We start from the raw sequence: 13288 nt of genomic DNA, 5'->3' as shown, positions 1-13288 counted from the left end.
AACTCAGAAATCTGCCTGCCTCTGCCTCCCAAGTGCTGGGATTAAAGGTGTGTGCCACCTCTGCCTGGTATTTTTTTTTTTTAAAGGTAGGGTCTTACATAGCCCAGGTTGGCCTAAATTCACTTGTAGTCAGGAATGACACATAAGCATCCAAGTTCACTTTATTAAGCTGATATTTTTTCCTCTCCTTTTAAAAGCATTGAAGTAAATACACCTCATATATCAAGTGGCACCTTACTCCCCCAGAGTGTGCTCCGTAGGGTTGAATGTGCCCACATTGCCTTATAGACCAGACCCCCACCCCGAGTCTCAAACCCTTGAGAGCCTGGAGCCTAGACTTCCACAGCAATGGAGCAGTGTGCTGTGGCTACTCGGCCTGACAGCTCCTCCTGGACTGGCTGGGCCAGTTCTTTCTGTGGCCCAGCTGGGCAGCCTGGACTTCCAGGGGCGGGTCTCACCCTTGAGTCCTGGATGGCTCCTGCAGGTCTGAGCTGCAGGCACCTGAGCATGTCCTGGCAGGTCTCAGCTTCCACCCACAGCCTGCCTGGGGCTACCCAGGTCACCAGGTCACCAACGGAGGAAGGACTGCAGAAGAGCCAAGTGAAGGTTCCTCCCAGCTCTGTCAAATCAGAGGCTGGGAGGGCAATCCAACTCTACTTTCAGGCCAAGATGAGAGGACTGGACCGAGGTGAAGGACAGCCACCTATGACCCATGAGGAAGCTGGGATATGGAGCAGTATCCATCAGCCTGCTCTTTGCAAAGACTGAGGTCCCTCGTGGCCTCCAACACAGCCCAAGTCTTCTGTATCAGGCTCGATACTGGCTCAGCTCCAAGGGGACAGGAGAGAGGAGGAAGGAGGGTGAGGAGTGAAGGGTGGGGGCTGCAGGGCTGTCAAGTCCCTGTATATCACGCCAGTTCCTGCACCTGAGTGAACTTAAGCCAGTGATTTATCCTGTTCTACAAAGCCAAGAATCTAGGGCTCAGAAAGGTCACCAGGCAGTTACAAAGCCAGGGTCCACAGCAAGAACCACCTCTCCTCATCGTTCTCTTCCTGGTTAGAAAACAGCCAGGGAGTTTTGAGGCAGACAGTGCATCCGAGAGGAGCTCGGCCAACTGTCAGGCCCCGGAGGAGACTGTAGTGAGGCAAGTGATCTCTCCGCCCTCCTAAAAGTTCTTAGTTGGTCTATTGATTGAGAGCGTTAGACAGATGAAGATGAGGAAAACGGGCTGGAAAGGTGCTCAGCGACTAAGCACCTGCCGCTCTTTACAGAGAAACTGAGTTTAGTTCCCAGTACCCACATCAGGAAGTTCGAAGCTGCCCGTAACCCCAGCTCAGGGGGATCTTCTGGCTTACTCGGGTACCTGCACGGACATGAGGCACATACACACAATCTGGCACACATGCCTACACAGCGTTTCTCTTTTACAGCAAGCACAGTAGTGGAGTGCTTGCTGTGCATGTTCAAGGCTCTGGACTCAGTCTCCAGGACCAGGGCTGGGCATGGTGGCAAACCTATTCGAGGGGTCTCAGCAGAAGGATCAGAAGTTTGAGGTCTTCAGAAGTTAGCCACACAGCATGTTTAAGTCCATCCTGAGGTGCATGAGACCTCCATCTCAAAAAAGAAGAAAAACTGCCAGGGGTGGTTGTGCAAGCCTTTAGTTCCAACACAGGGAGGCAGAGGCAGAGGCAGGGGCAAGTGAATCTCTGAGTTTGAGGCCAAACTGGTCTACATAGTGATATCCAGGATAGCCAGAGCTATGAGAGACACCCTACCTCAAAAACAAAACAAAACCAACCAACCAACCAACCAACCAACCAAACAAACAAACAAATGGAGAAAACCTGTGTTTCATTACAAAACAACTGGAGCTATAGAAAAGACTATGGGGCTCAGGGCTCCTGGGATAGAAGGATGGATTTGCCACAAATTTTGGGAAGGTGAACGGAAGAGCTCTGTCGAGATTAGACATTGTCTTGGTCTTTACAGAAGCTAGACACGGTGGGACACGTCTGATCTGTAATCTTAGCACTACAGAAGCAGAGGCAGGAGTATGACTTCCAGGTCAATCTAGGCTAGATGGCAAGGCCCTGCGTGAAAAACTAAAACTAGGGCTGCCCAGATTGTTCACCGGGTAGAGGCTCTCCTGCTTGATGATTCTGGGGCCTCAGTTCAAAGGAGCCAGCATAGTCAAGTGTAGTATGTTAGGATGGCATTTCCAAAACTCCTTCAAGACCCTGAGAGAATCTGTACTGAACACCTATGTGCTCAGGGCTTGTTATTTTCTGGGAGTGACAAGACAGGACAAGTGACCCAGCGATGAGAGTGCATGGTGAAAGGGCCAACTAACTACAAGGAAGAGGCTGAGAGTGGCAACATTGTGATCAATTTTATGTTGAGAGTGGGAAGATGGACTCTGAAGATGGTGGGTCACCCTCCCCTCCCTCCAAACCAGCCAGTTACAAGGAGGAGAATGAGGCAGTCCCCAAGATGAAGGTGGCCCGGAGGCAGCAGCCATGCCTAAGCCTGAAGGGGTGGCTAAGACTCTACGACACAGGCTTTGGCAAGCTGGAGACAATTGTGTGGGCTAGAAGGTTCCTCTCCTGCAGGTTGGAGAGGAGCCTAGGAAGGCGATTGCAACTGTCAAGAGGAGAGGTGACGGGGCCAGGGGTGATAGCCAGAGAGGGGATGAATTCTTACTCAATATGGGTAGCCCTAGGACCCTTACTGTCGTTGGCACTTGCAGGCAGCAGATAATTTGAAGGAAGTTAAACTGGCCCAGGCTAGCTGATTCAGGAAATAGGTATACCCAGGGAATCTGGGTTCACTTCAGCCCTGGCCTGGGGCCCCAAGTGCCTCACTCCTTAGCATTTGAACAACATGGCTTGCATGCCAAATCCTTAGGTCTGTCAAATGTGGGGACAAGATACTCACGCATATGTGTGTCTGCATGATGAACTCAAGAGCTAGACAGTTTAGTGGGTATACCCCATCCCTGGGGCCAGCTGCCTATGAATCTAGTCTCTTTCATGTTGTGAGGCAAGACTCGGATGGAAGGGATGCAGCCTGGCCTCCTTTTGGTCTCTGATCCCCTCCTCTGTCCAGCCCACCGTCTCTCTAAGACCTCAGAAAGGCAGACCCTTTCAGGCCCTCTAGCTCTGAAGTGTACTTTGGGGGTGGTAGATTATGTATCCTCACTGGACCCCCAACTCTTTCATCAGAGAAAGCTGAACCAAGGACAGCCAAGAGTCCAATGGCATGTCCTATGCCTTGAAAACACAAAGGAAGGCATAAGGGGGCTGGGGGAAGAGGAGGTACTGGATTGCATCTCTGCCTACTTCTCTGCTGGCTCTGCCCACTTCGCTACAGGGTCAGCTGGTCCTATCTGCCTTGCCATTTCCTATCAAGGTAACAAGAGTAATAGTATACAGAGGTTCAAAAGCCAGGCAGTGTCTATCTATCAGGCCAGCTCCTCCCTAGAGATGGGATAACAGTCTTAGCAGTCTGTGCAAAGGATGGAGACGGGTAGCCCGCCTGCTGACATCCCCCTGCTTCTGTGAATGACATGTCTCTTCAAAGGTTAGAAGCAGGTTCTCTCCCTCCACTCTAGCCCCTCAGCTCTGCATCCCAGCCAGGATCCTTACCTGAAGTGCCAAATCAGAGCGTTCTGTTCAGCAGGAACCTCCGACCCAGTCCTTCCTGCTGGGATGCCTGAGATACATCCACCACCCCTCTCTTCTGATAGCCTGGTATAGGCAAAGAACACTGGAGGGGGTTAGGGAAAGGAGGAAACCAGAACTTGGAGAAGTTACTGCATTTGCAAATATAGAAGGGGTCCAGGAAGGGGGGGGAAGGCGGCCTTGGGTATCACTGAACTGGAGTCACTTAGGGCAGCTGAAATGGTTCGGTGGGCAAAGTCTTTGCTGTACAAACCTGAGGACCTGAGCGTGATCCTCCCAACCATGTACCGGTAGAAAGAGAGAAAAAGACTTTACAAACTGTCCTCCGTCCTCCACCTGCATGCAAATGCACACACTTCAACATGCAACAACAAGCACATGCACAACAAGAATAACAACAGCAATAACCATTACTACGTGCTTACAGAGCTAGGGAATTTGTAATCCCAGTATTTATAGATTATGGAAAGCAGGAAGATCGGGAGTTCAAAGCCATCCTCTGCTATCAAATGAGTTCAAGGGCAGCCTGCCCTACAAACAAACAAAAAGGAATTTAGGGGGCCTAGAGAGATGGCTCAGTGGTTAGGAACACTGAGGACTCTTCCAGCACCCACATGGCTGCTCACAACTGTCTGTAACTCCAAGATCTGACACCTTCACCCAGGCATACGTGCAGGAAAAACATCAATGCACATAGAATAAAAGGATTTCAAATTTACCTTTGACTTCTTTCTCCTCAAGAATGTTCTCACCACGTGGGTGGAGAGATGGCTCAGCAGTTAAGAGCACTGGCTGCCCTTCCAGAGGTCCTGAGTTCAATTCCCAGCAACCACATGGTGGCTCACAACCATTTGTAATGAAATCCAATGTCCTCTTCTGGTGTGTCTGAAGACGGCTACAGTGTACTCACATTAAATAAATAAATAAATAAATCTTTTAAAAAAATGTTCTTGCCGGGACGTGATGGCGCACGCCTTTAATCCCAGCATTTGGGAGGCAGAAGCATTTGGGAGGCAGAGGCAGGCGGATTTCTGAGTTTGAGGCCAGCCTAGTCTACAGAGTTGCCTATAACCCATCCTCCCTGCTTCAGTCAGCAAGCAGGCCTTGTGAGTACAGTGCACAGTCCAGCCTGGTATACAAGCTTCCCCTTAGCCAGACAGATAAACTTCTGATACTCTTTCTTTCTTCCTTTCTTCCTTCCTTCCTTCCTTCCTTCCTTTCTTTTTAAATTTATATGAGTACAATGTAGCTGTTGGACATGCCAGAAGAGGGCATCGGATCCCATTACAGACAGTTGTGAGCCACCATGTGAGTGCTGGGAATTGAAGTAGGGGCCTCTGGAAGAGCAGTCAGTGCTCTTAACTGCTGAGCCATTCTCCAGTCTGATCTTCCTATTTTTAAACTCTAGCTACTGGGATTACAAATGCCCTAACTTTGCAACTATTTGGTAATTATTATTGTTGTTGTTTTTGTTATTCTTGTGTATGTACTGCAGAGGCTCTGCGGGATGATCCAGGAGGCCCTTCTGGGACAACACCTGTGGGCACCTTTGGGGAACCCTCACTGCCCTGACCTCCCTAGAGAGTTCCTCTATATCTGAACATGTCCAGATTTCTCCAGCTCTGGGCCTCAGAACCACAAACACACCTTCCTGAGGAAACTTTTACAATTCTGGGCTTCTGTCATCTGTCTTAGGCAAACCTCTCCCCCTCTCCCACATATACCTGCAGCACCTCCATTACTGAGATACTAAGTAGCTATGAATGAGTTTTCTTAAGGAGAAAAATCCATTGTTAAAAATTGCCTGGGGGGTGGGGGAGGGCTGGTGAGCTTGCTCAGCGGGAGCACCGGCTGCTCTTCCGAAGGTCCTGAGTTCAAATCCCAGCAACTGCATGGTGGCTCACAACCACCTGTAAAATGAGAACCGACGCCCTCTACAGCTACAGTGTATAATAATACATAAATCTTTAAAAAAAAAAATTGCCTACGGTAGAAAAAAAGAGGTGGCAAATTGATACCTGTTGGGCTATTCTGAGTCGTTTAACTCATTTTTTCTTCTTTTTCTTTTGGTTTTTCTTTTTTTTTTAAAGATTTATTATTTATTTATTATAAGTACACTATAGTTGTCTTCAGACACACCAGAAGAGGGTGTCAGATCTCATTACAGATGGTTGTGAGCCACCATGTGGTTGCTGGGATTTGAACTCATGACCTTTGGAAGAGCAATCGGTGCTCTTACCTACTAAGTCATCTCTCACCAGTCCCCCCCACCTTTTTTGGTTTTTCGAGACAGGGTTTCTCTGTATAGCTCTGGCTGTCCTGGAACTCACTCTGTAGACCAAGCTGGCCTTGAACTCGAAATCCACCTGCCTCTGCCAACCAAGTGCTGGGATTAAGGTGTGCGCCACCACTGCCCGGCCTCATTGCCTTTTTTAAAAAACCTTTTAAAAACAAACAAAAAAATTATATGTATGTGCCAGCGTGTGTAAATGTGCACCAAGTGCGTGTAGTGCCACCAGAGGCCAGGGGGGGCATTCGCTACTCTGGAACTGGAGCTGCAAAGGGTTGTAAGCCACCATGTGGTTGCTTGGGAACCGATCCTGGGTCCTCTACTAGAGCAGCAAGTACTCTTAACCATTGAGCCATCTCTCCGTACACAACCCTTACCATCCCACCCCACCGCACCCCCATCTACGTTTAACTTTTTAAGGAAGAAATGGTGTCCTAACTTCTTGATCCTGAACGTGTTTGGGTGTCCAGCCTTCTGTTTCCAACCCCGCTACTGCCTTACCCAACCCATATGACTCATTTACACTATCAGTCTGGCCCCTAAAGGCATCCGAACCTGCCGCCCCTAGAAGGCTGCCGAGGCAAACCAACCTCCCTCCAAAATAAAAGTCCAGCGGCTAACTACAGTAGTCGCCTACTACTACACCTCTTCGGCTCTCAGAGCGCCTCTTGGGTTTAGTCTCAAACGAGGAAAGTGGCGCTTACCTGAAAAAGAGGCGGCAGTTTGGAACCAACCCATCCCAGCAAGCCAGTTTGGAAGCTGGTTCTGGAAGGAAACCGGGTGAGGCGGGCGAGGCCCCGAGCTGGAGGAGGAGGAGGAGCAGGCGGGCGGTGCGCGCTCTAGAGCCTCGTCCGGGCCGGGGTCTGCGGAGCTGCTGCACGTGAGCGAGCGAAGCAGCGAGCGAGCGCGCACCGGGATAGCCGCTGCACCGCGCGCGGCTAGCGGTGGGGACCCGGCCCCGCAACACCCAGGAGCCCGGGCGGGGCTCAGGTCGCTCGGGGGCGGTGCCGGTTCCCGCCCCCCACATCCGGGGGCCGGGCTGGGCGCTGGGCTCGCGCCGCGCGGGTGAGTCAGGCCGGGTTTTCCCTCTGTCTCTGGGGCCAGCCGACGAGTGTCGCCCAGTGCGTCCTCTGCCCGCCGATCCGGCTCTCGCGCGTTCCCGAAGAGCCTGGGAAGAGAAAGGTTCGAGACCGAGCTGGGGACTGCAACGCGCCCTGGGATCCACGGCGCCAGCATGGTAAGTGGGCAGGGCGGGTCGCTGAGGTCGTTCTCGGACACCCGGCGGGGGCCGGGGGGTGGCAGGATGCTGTGCGCGCCCGGTGTCCTCTGCTCCCGCGCACGAGACTAACCTGTAAATGCGCTTTCCGTGGAGCATCGCTCCGATCCCCGCGCCGCAGCTAGGAGGGGCAGGCGCCCTTGGCGCAGGAGTCTGACCTCGGCCTCCGCCCCCTGCACCAGCTCTAAGCAGGCCCCACAGACGGCGGGCGGGAGACGTGCACCCCACCCCGCCCACTGGGTAGCTCGGAGGGCCTCCGGTAGTTCTGGGATCCCTCGCTTCCTCCACAGCCTTCCTGGGCGCAGTTCCACCGGGATGTCTAACCTGTCTTCTCTGCCGCCTTCTCGGGGACACCGCTCACCTGCCCTCGCCCTCAGGGTACCCTCTTCCTGCCTCAGCCCCCTACCCTGTCTGGTCCTCAATTGGGGACCTGCGAATAGAGGACGTCCTGAGATCTGGGACTCTGTTCCAGTCCTGACTTTAGCCTTTGACAAAAGTAAGGACCAGGACTCCTAACTGTATTAAGATGGGGGCTTAGGACATACCCAACCCAAAGGTACATGGGCATGGTTGTCCTTGGGCGGGAGCAGAGGCGAGAGGCCCTCCTGGATCTGGACATCAGCCTCCTCCCAGGCTCTCACAAGCAGGGTTTCTCTGCTGACTGACTGCGTGTGGGTGTGTATGTGCAAGACTGTGAATGAAAGCGACCAGCCAGCTCCCGACACCGCCTCTAGCAGTTTCCTGAGCTCAGAGTCCCTAAACCAGCGCCACTTCCACTATTTCTTCTGCTTACCTCTTTACCCAGGGCGGGCAGGAGAGATCCCCGAGGGGGTGGGGGTTAAGTTCCATCCCACTCAACCTAGTTGTAGATGCCCTTGGGAGAAACAAGCTTGGGGGCTGGGCAGGCTACATAGACAGCAGAGTAAGCTAGTGGAAGGTGACCCCTAGCTGGGACAGCTGGGTGTAGTATGGAGAGCTTTACTGTGAGAATCCAGATTAGTCCTTAGCTTGGGATTCCTTCTTTCAAGCCTCAGTTTCCCTACGAGTAGATAGGGTCTTTTATGCCGTGCTCCACCGACTAGTGTGGAGACGATGTGACATTATGAAATAGAAGAGCTCAGAAACACTGAAGCACACTCTACATAGAGCAAATGTGGATAATTCTGTCGAGGGGGCAGGGTACACCAGCCGCCCCCATCGCCTCTCAGGCTGTCCCCATTTTTGGAGTTGGGACATTCCAGTGTCATTCCTCTGTGGCAGCTGCAGGCACACCCCTCAGAAGGGCCGATCCCCCCCCCCCCAGCAGGTGGTGTGACCCTTCCCTGGGGCACTCTGGTGGGACAAATGGCTGTTTAGGTTGAACCGTAACTTCTGCCACATGGAGGATGAGGTGCCCCAACCTGAAGGAAATGCAGTGAAAGCTGCCTCCGAGAGTGCTGAACATGACCTTGGTCACATCATTTTACCTCCTGGGCTCCTGTTTCCTCTGGTGAAGCAAAAACAAATAACCCATTTCACTTCCCGGGTGTGTTTTGAAGAGGTTTCCAGAGTCTGATGCTGGGGTGCCCCACTGAGTATCTCTGTGTACGTCAATTTGAGGTTTTCTGCACTGCTGGCAGTGCTGGGGGCAGAGGAAGACAGGAATGAAGGGGTACTGCTGCTGTGGCCGGCTGGGTAATGGTGTATTCAGCTCCTTACGGAGCTCTGGGCATTAAGCTAGGCACCCTACTGTGGCAGCCCAGCACATTTGGCGGAAACCCCCCACTTTCTGCTCTGCTCTGGTCTCCCAGAGGTTGTAAGGCTCTTGCTAGCTCTCTCCTCCACCCCCCACCAAATCACAGGCCAAATAGCCTGCACAGCTGCTCTGGCCCAGGCAAGCAATCCCAAGGCTCCTAAGCAACGGGAAGGAAGGAATGTGCATGTTGGGGGAAGGGCAGAGGTAGGTTGGGTTCTTTAGGAAAAGGGTTTATCTCTAGACTGAGACCTGGGGTGGCCTCAGCCCAGCAGGTGGAGCAGACGGTGCTACGAGAGACGTGGTTTAGGTGGGTGGATGTTGAGTGACCTTGTATAAGCCGTCTTGTCCGCTGTTGGACAGGACTGTCCTCACTCTGGTCTCGTAACATACATTTGTCTCTGGGACCTATACCCCCACACTGTTTTCTGTATGAAGCCATTTGCACAAGTTTGGCTCATGGCTACACTGGTTCATCCCTGAGACCTGAGAACCTGCAGTGGGTAACACACCGTGTCAGTTGTTTCTCATGAGGCTGCAAGCAAGTGTCTGCACAGGGGAAAGTGAGGGTCTGCGTGTTTGGGGTGCGATTGGGTATGTCTGGCACTGTCCCCAGCGGGGACCCCAGGACTTAACAGTTCACAAAGCCCTTTCTCCTCCATTGCCTCTTTGTCAGTTATCCTGACAGAGGTAACTGGGGAGGGAGACGGAGAGATGGCTGGAGACTAGATATCCTTCCTTGAGGAGCAACTGAATATTTCACACGCAGTGATGTCTATCTAGCTGGGTGGGCTTGTCGAGGCGAGGCAATGGTGAATGGGGAGACAAGGTGACCCGGGTCTAATTCTTTTGATTGTGGGTGACATCCTGAGTCCTCCTAGACACTTGGCAGCCCTGGTGCTGGGATTCCAGGAGTCTTCATCCTGACCAGTTCTGTGACCTGAGACTCATCTTTTTTTTTTTTTTTTTCGAGGCAGGGTTTCTCTGTGTAGCCCTGGCTGTCCTGGAACTCACTCTGTAGACCAGGCTGGCCTGGAACTCAGAAATCCACCTGCCTCTGCCTCCCAAGCGCTGGGATTAAAGGCATGCGCCAGCACCGGCTGAGACTCATCTTTTTGAGTCTCCAAGGGCTTACCTTTTTTAAAGGGATACTGAGCTAGGGGTGGTGGCAGCACTCTATCTCAAAACCCAAGATAAATAAATGAATTAATTTAAAAAGGAGGGCTTCTGATGCCACAGTCTCCTTGAGACTCCTGCAAAGTGCCACGTTACTTAGAAACACAGCTCCAGTAGTCCCTTAACCTGGCTGAATCTCTTGAATTTACATAGCTCGAGATATCCCTAGAAGGGTCTGACTGTTCGAATGGGGCTGGGCTGGGTTGGGTGTCCAAATGGTAGACTTGCACCCCACCTTGAGCCCTGTGTTATCCAGGAGGGGTCATTACCGTTATTTATTGCCTAGGGTAGAGTTGGCTGTGGAGTAGGGGTGGGGATCAGGCTGCCCTCCCTCCCTCTCCCAGAGAGAGCTTTGTCTTTCACAAACACAAAACCTGGAAACGGCTGAGGATGGAGCCTCCTAACCACCATTGTTTGGGGTGGGAGTGGGTGTCCCGGAAGCTTATTGGGTGGGTGGTGGTGGGTGCTCCCAGATGCAGCCTGCCTGCCAGACATCTGCCTGGCATTGGGAGCAGCTGTGTGTGGGTGGATGGGAAGCAGCAAAGGTGCCATTCACTGCCGGTGCTTGCACCTACCGTATGCTGGGCAGTGGGTGTGGCACACACACCAGCCTCCTGAGAGTTGGGCCCCAGAACATGTGGGAGACAGTTCAGAAGCCTGGTCCGGTGGTATGGAGCTGGAGTGTATGATTAAGCTCAGCCTTGGTGTTTGTTCTGTGTTGACTGGAGCTTCAGACCAGACCTGGTCACATTATCTTATCCTGTCCTCTCGGCATCGCTACACGATAAATGCTTACTATCTTAGCTTTTCTGCTCACACAAGTTAGGCATTGGCTAATGTCACAAGCTGCTAGCTTCCAGCCCAGGTTCTGTAAACCTAGCTGGTGGTACCTAACAACAGAACACAGTGGCATTATAAAGCCTGGCTGCCTCTCTTCCCTCTGCCTCCCATCACTGCCTAGACCTAGACACCTGTTCCGGAAACAGAAGCCATTGTTCCTCCCCTTAGGCCCTTCCTGTGTGTATCACCATCCTTCCTCCCCTTGGGCCCTTCCTGTTTGTATCCCTCCCACTGTATCCCGCCTGTCCCCAACCTCACCCGCTCCAGATGTTTCCCTGGGGGACCTTTGACCCTTTGAGGGAAGAGGGGTTTTCCACCTAGAGAAGCCAGGACAGACCTCCTGCGTTCTGGTTCACTGTTCTTGCTCCCCCCCCCCCAATTTGATTTAGAGCCTATCAGAAGTAAGCAAGGTCAGGAGTCAGATAAAACCTGAGCCACCCTCCTCCGCCCGCTGTTGGCTCATTTCTAGGAACGAGGCCCTTGCCCTACCTACTTGAGGGCTTCGCCTTCCTGCCTAGCCTCTACATTGCGCTTCAGACCCCTGTCTGGGAGCTGTATCTTTATGTGTTCTCATGGAAGTCCCATTTCCTTTGCTTTGGACGTAGTCTGACAGCAGTCTGTGTACCCTTTCCCTTGCCATCCTGTGAATTCCATTCTCTTCACACATATCTGCTTCTCATGGGCCTGGGCAGAGCGAGGAGCTTACAGATGGCAAGTGTCTGGTTTTTGTGCATCTGGGAACTTGGGTACTGAGTGCCCATCTGCCACTAATGGAGCCTTCTGATTCCCAGAATCAGCTGCCCGTGCCCCGTTGAACCTTCATGGCCACAGCCTCAGGCCCTGCTGGCATTGCCATGGGCAGCGTAGGCAGCCTGTTGGAACGGCAGGACTTTTCCCCTGAAGAACTTCGGGCTGCACTGGCTGGCTCCCGGGGCTCCCGGCAGCCCGATGGGCTCCTCCGGAAAGGCTTGGGCCAACGAGAGTTCTTCAGCTACCTGCATCTCCCCAAGAAGGATGGCAAGACCACCAAGCGAGCTCCTCGGAATGAGCCAGACTATGCCACCCTCTACTACCGGGAGCATCCTCGGGCGGGTGACTTCAGCAAGACTTCCCTGCCTGAGCGTGGTCGCTTTGACAAGGTACATCTGAGTTACAGGGGATCGAGCCCAACTCAGAGACTGCAATACGGGGGTGGTCAGCTGGGAGGCACCGACCCTGGGATAGGGCAGACTGAGGTGTGGGAAGTCTGAAGCTTGACGGCTGCTTCCCTGTGACATGTACCCTGTATTTTCAGAGCAGATTCCCTAGGGCCTTCGGGAACATGAGGCAGGCAGAAAAAAACCTCGCTCACACCTGTGTTCTCTTCCTGACAGTGCCGAATCCGTCCTTCTGTGTTCAAGCCTCCTGCCGGCTCTGGGAAAGGCTTCTTGTCCATGCAGAGCCTAGCAGCCCACAAGGGTCAGAAGTTGTGGCGAAGCAATGGCAGCCTGCACACTCTGGCCTGTCACCCACCCCTGAGCCCTGGGCCTCGGGCTAGTCAGGCCCGTGCACAGTTGCTTCACGCTCTCAGCCTAGATGAAGGTGGCCCTGAGCCCAGCCTATCGGACTCTTCCAGTGGGGGTAGTTTTGGCCGTAGTCCAGGTACCGGCCCCAGCCCCTTCAGCTCCTCCTTGGGCCACATTAATCACCTTGGAGGCTCTCTGGACCGTGCTCCAAGGAGCCCCAAGGAGTCTGGACCTCTGGCGGTACTGAGCTGCCTGCCCGAGCCACCTCCCCCCTATGAGTTCTCCTGTCCCACTACTGAGGAGGTTGCCGTGTTGCCTGAGACCTGTGAGGAACTCAAGAGGGACCTCGGTGACCAGGATGTTTCTAACCCATTTACTCAGGTGAGGGAGCCCCTGCCCTGGAGTGGTTTATCCCTTGCATTGGTATATGGACCAGATTAATCTCTGACATCTGGCATAACTTGAGGTAGAGACAAACCATGAGCAAGGTCTAAGCATAGTATGATGTTGGAGGTCGGTTGCGTGGTAGAGGTAGTAGAGAATGAGACCAGAGGTTATGTCCCTGATGGGGTCCTTTCTCCCATTGTGCTTAAAGAGAGAAAACATCAGCCAGGCAGTGATGGCACCTGCCTTTAATCCCAACACTTGTGAGGCAGAGGCAGTCGGATTTCTGAGTTCGAGGCCAGCCTGGTCTACAGAGTGCATTCCAGAACAGCCAGGACTACACAGAGAAACCCTGTCTCAAAAAACCCCAGAGAGAGAGAGAGAGAGAGAGAGAGAGAGAGAGAG

General features: G+C 53.0%; 1 protein-coding gene across 1 annotated transcript in view; it reads left to right on the top strand.

Moving 5' to 3' along the window:
• Positions 1-6753: 6753 nt before the first annotated feature.
• N4bp3 (NEDD4 binding protein 3) overlaps positions 6754-13288 on the top strand; it is a 9540-nt gene continuing 3005 nt past the window's right edge. The window contains exons 1-3 of the mRNA XM_031352974.1: positions 6754-7207; positions 11786-12133; positions 12368-12880. Coding sequence (XP_031208834.1) covers positions 11816-12133; positions 12368-12880 — 831 coding nt within the window. The 5' untranslated portion in view covers positions 6754-7207; positions 11786-11815. The remainder of the gene's footprint in view (positions 7208-11785; positions 12134-12367; positions 12881-13288) is intronic.

The sequence above is a fragment of the Mastomys coucha genome, unplaced genomic scaffold (assembly GCF_008632895.1).
Source record: "Mastomys coucha isolate ucsf_1 unplaced genomic scaffold, UCSF_Mcou_1 pScaffold5, whole genome shotgun sequence".
Lineage (NCBI taxonomy): Eukaryota > Metazoa > Chordata > Mammalia > Rodentia > Muridae > Mastomys > Mastomys coucha.
Note: the sequence above shows the minus strand (reverse complement) of the source record. Positions and strands in the feature narration are given on the sequence as shown.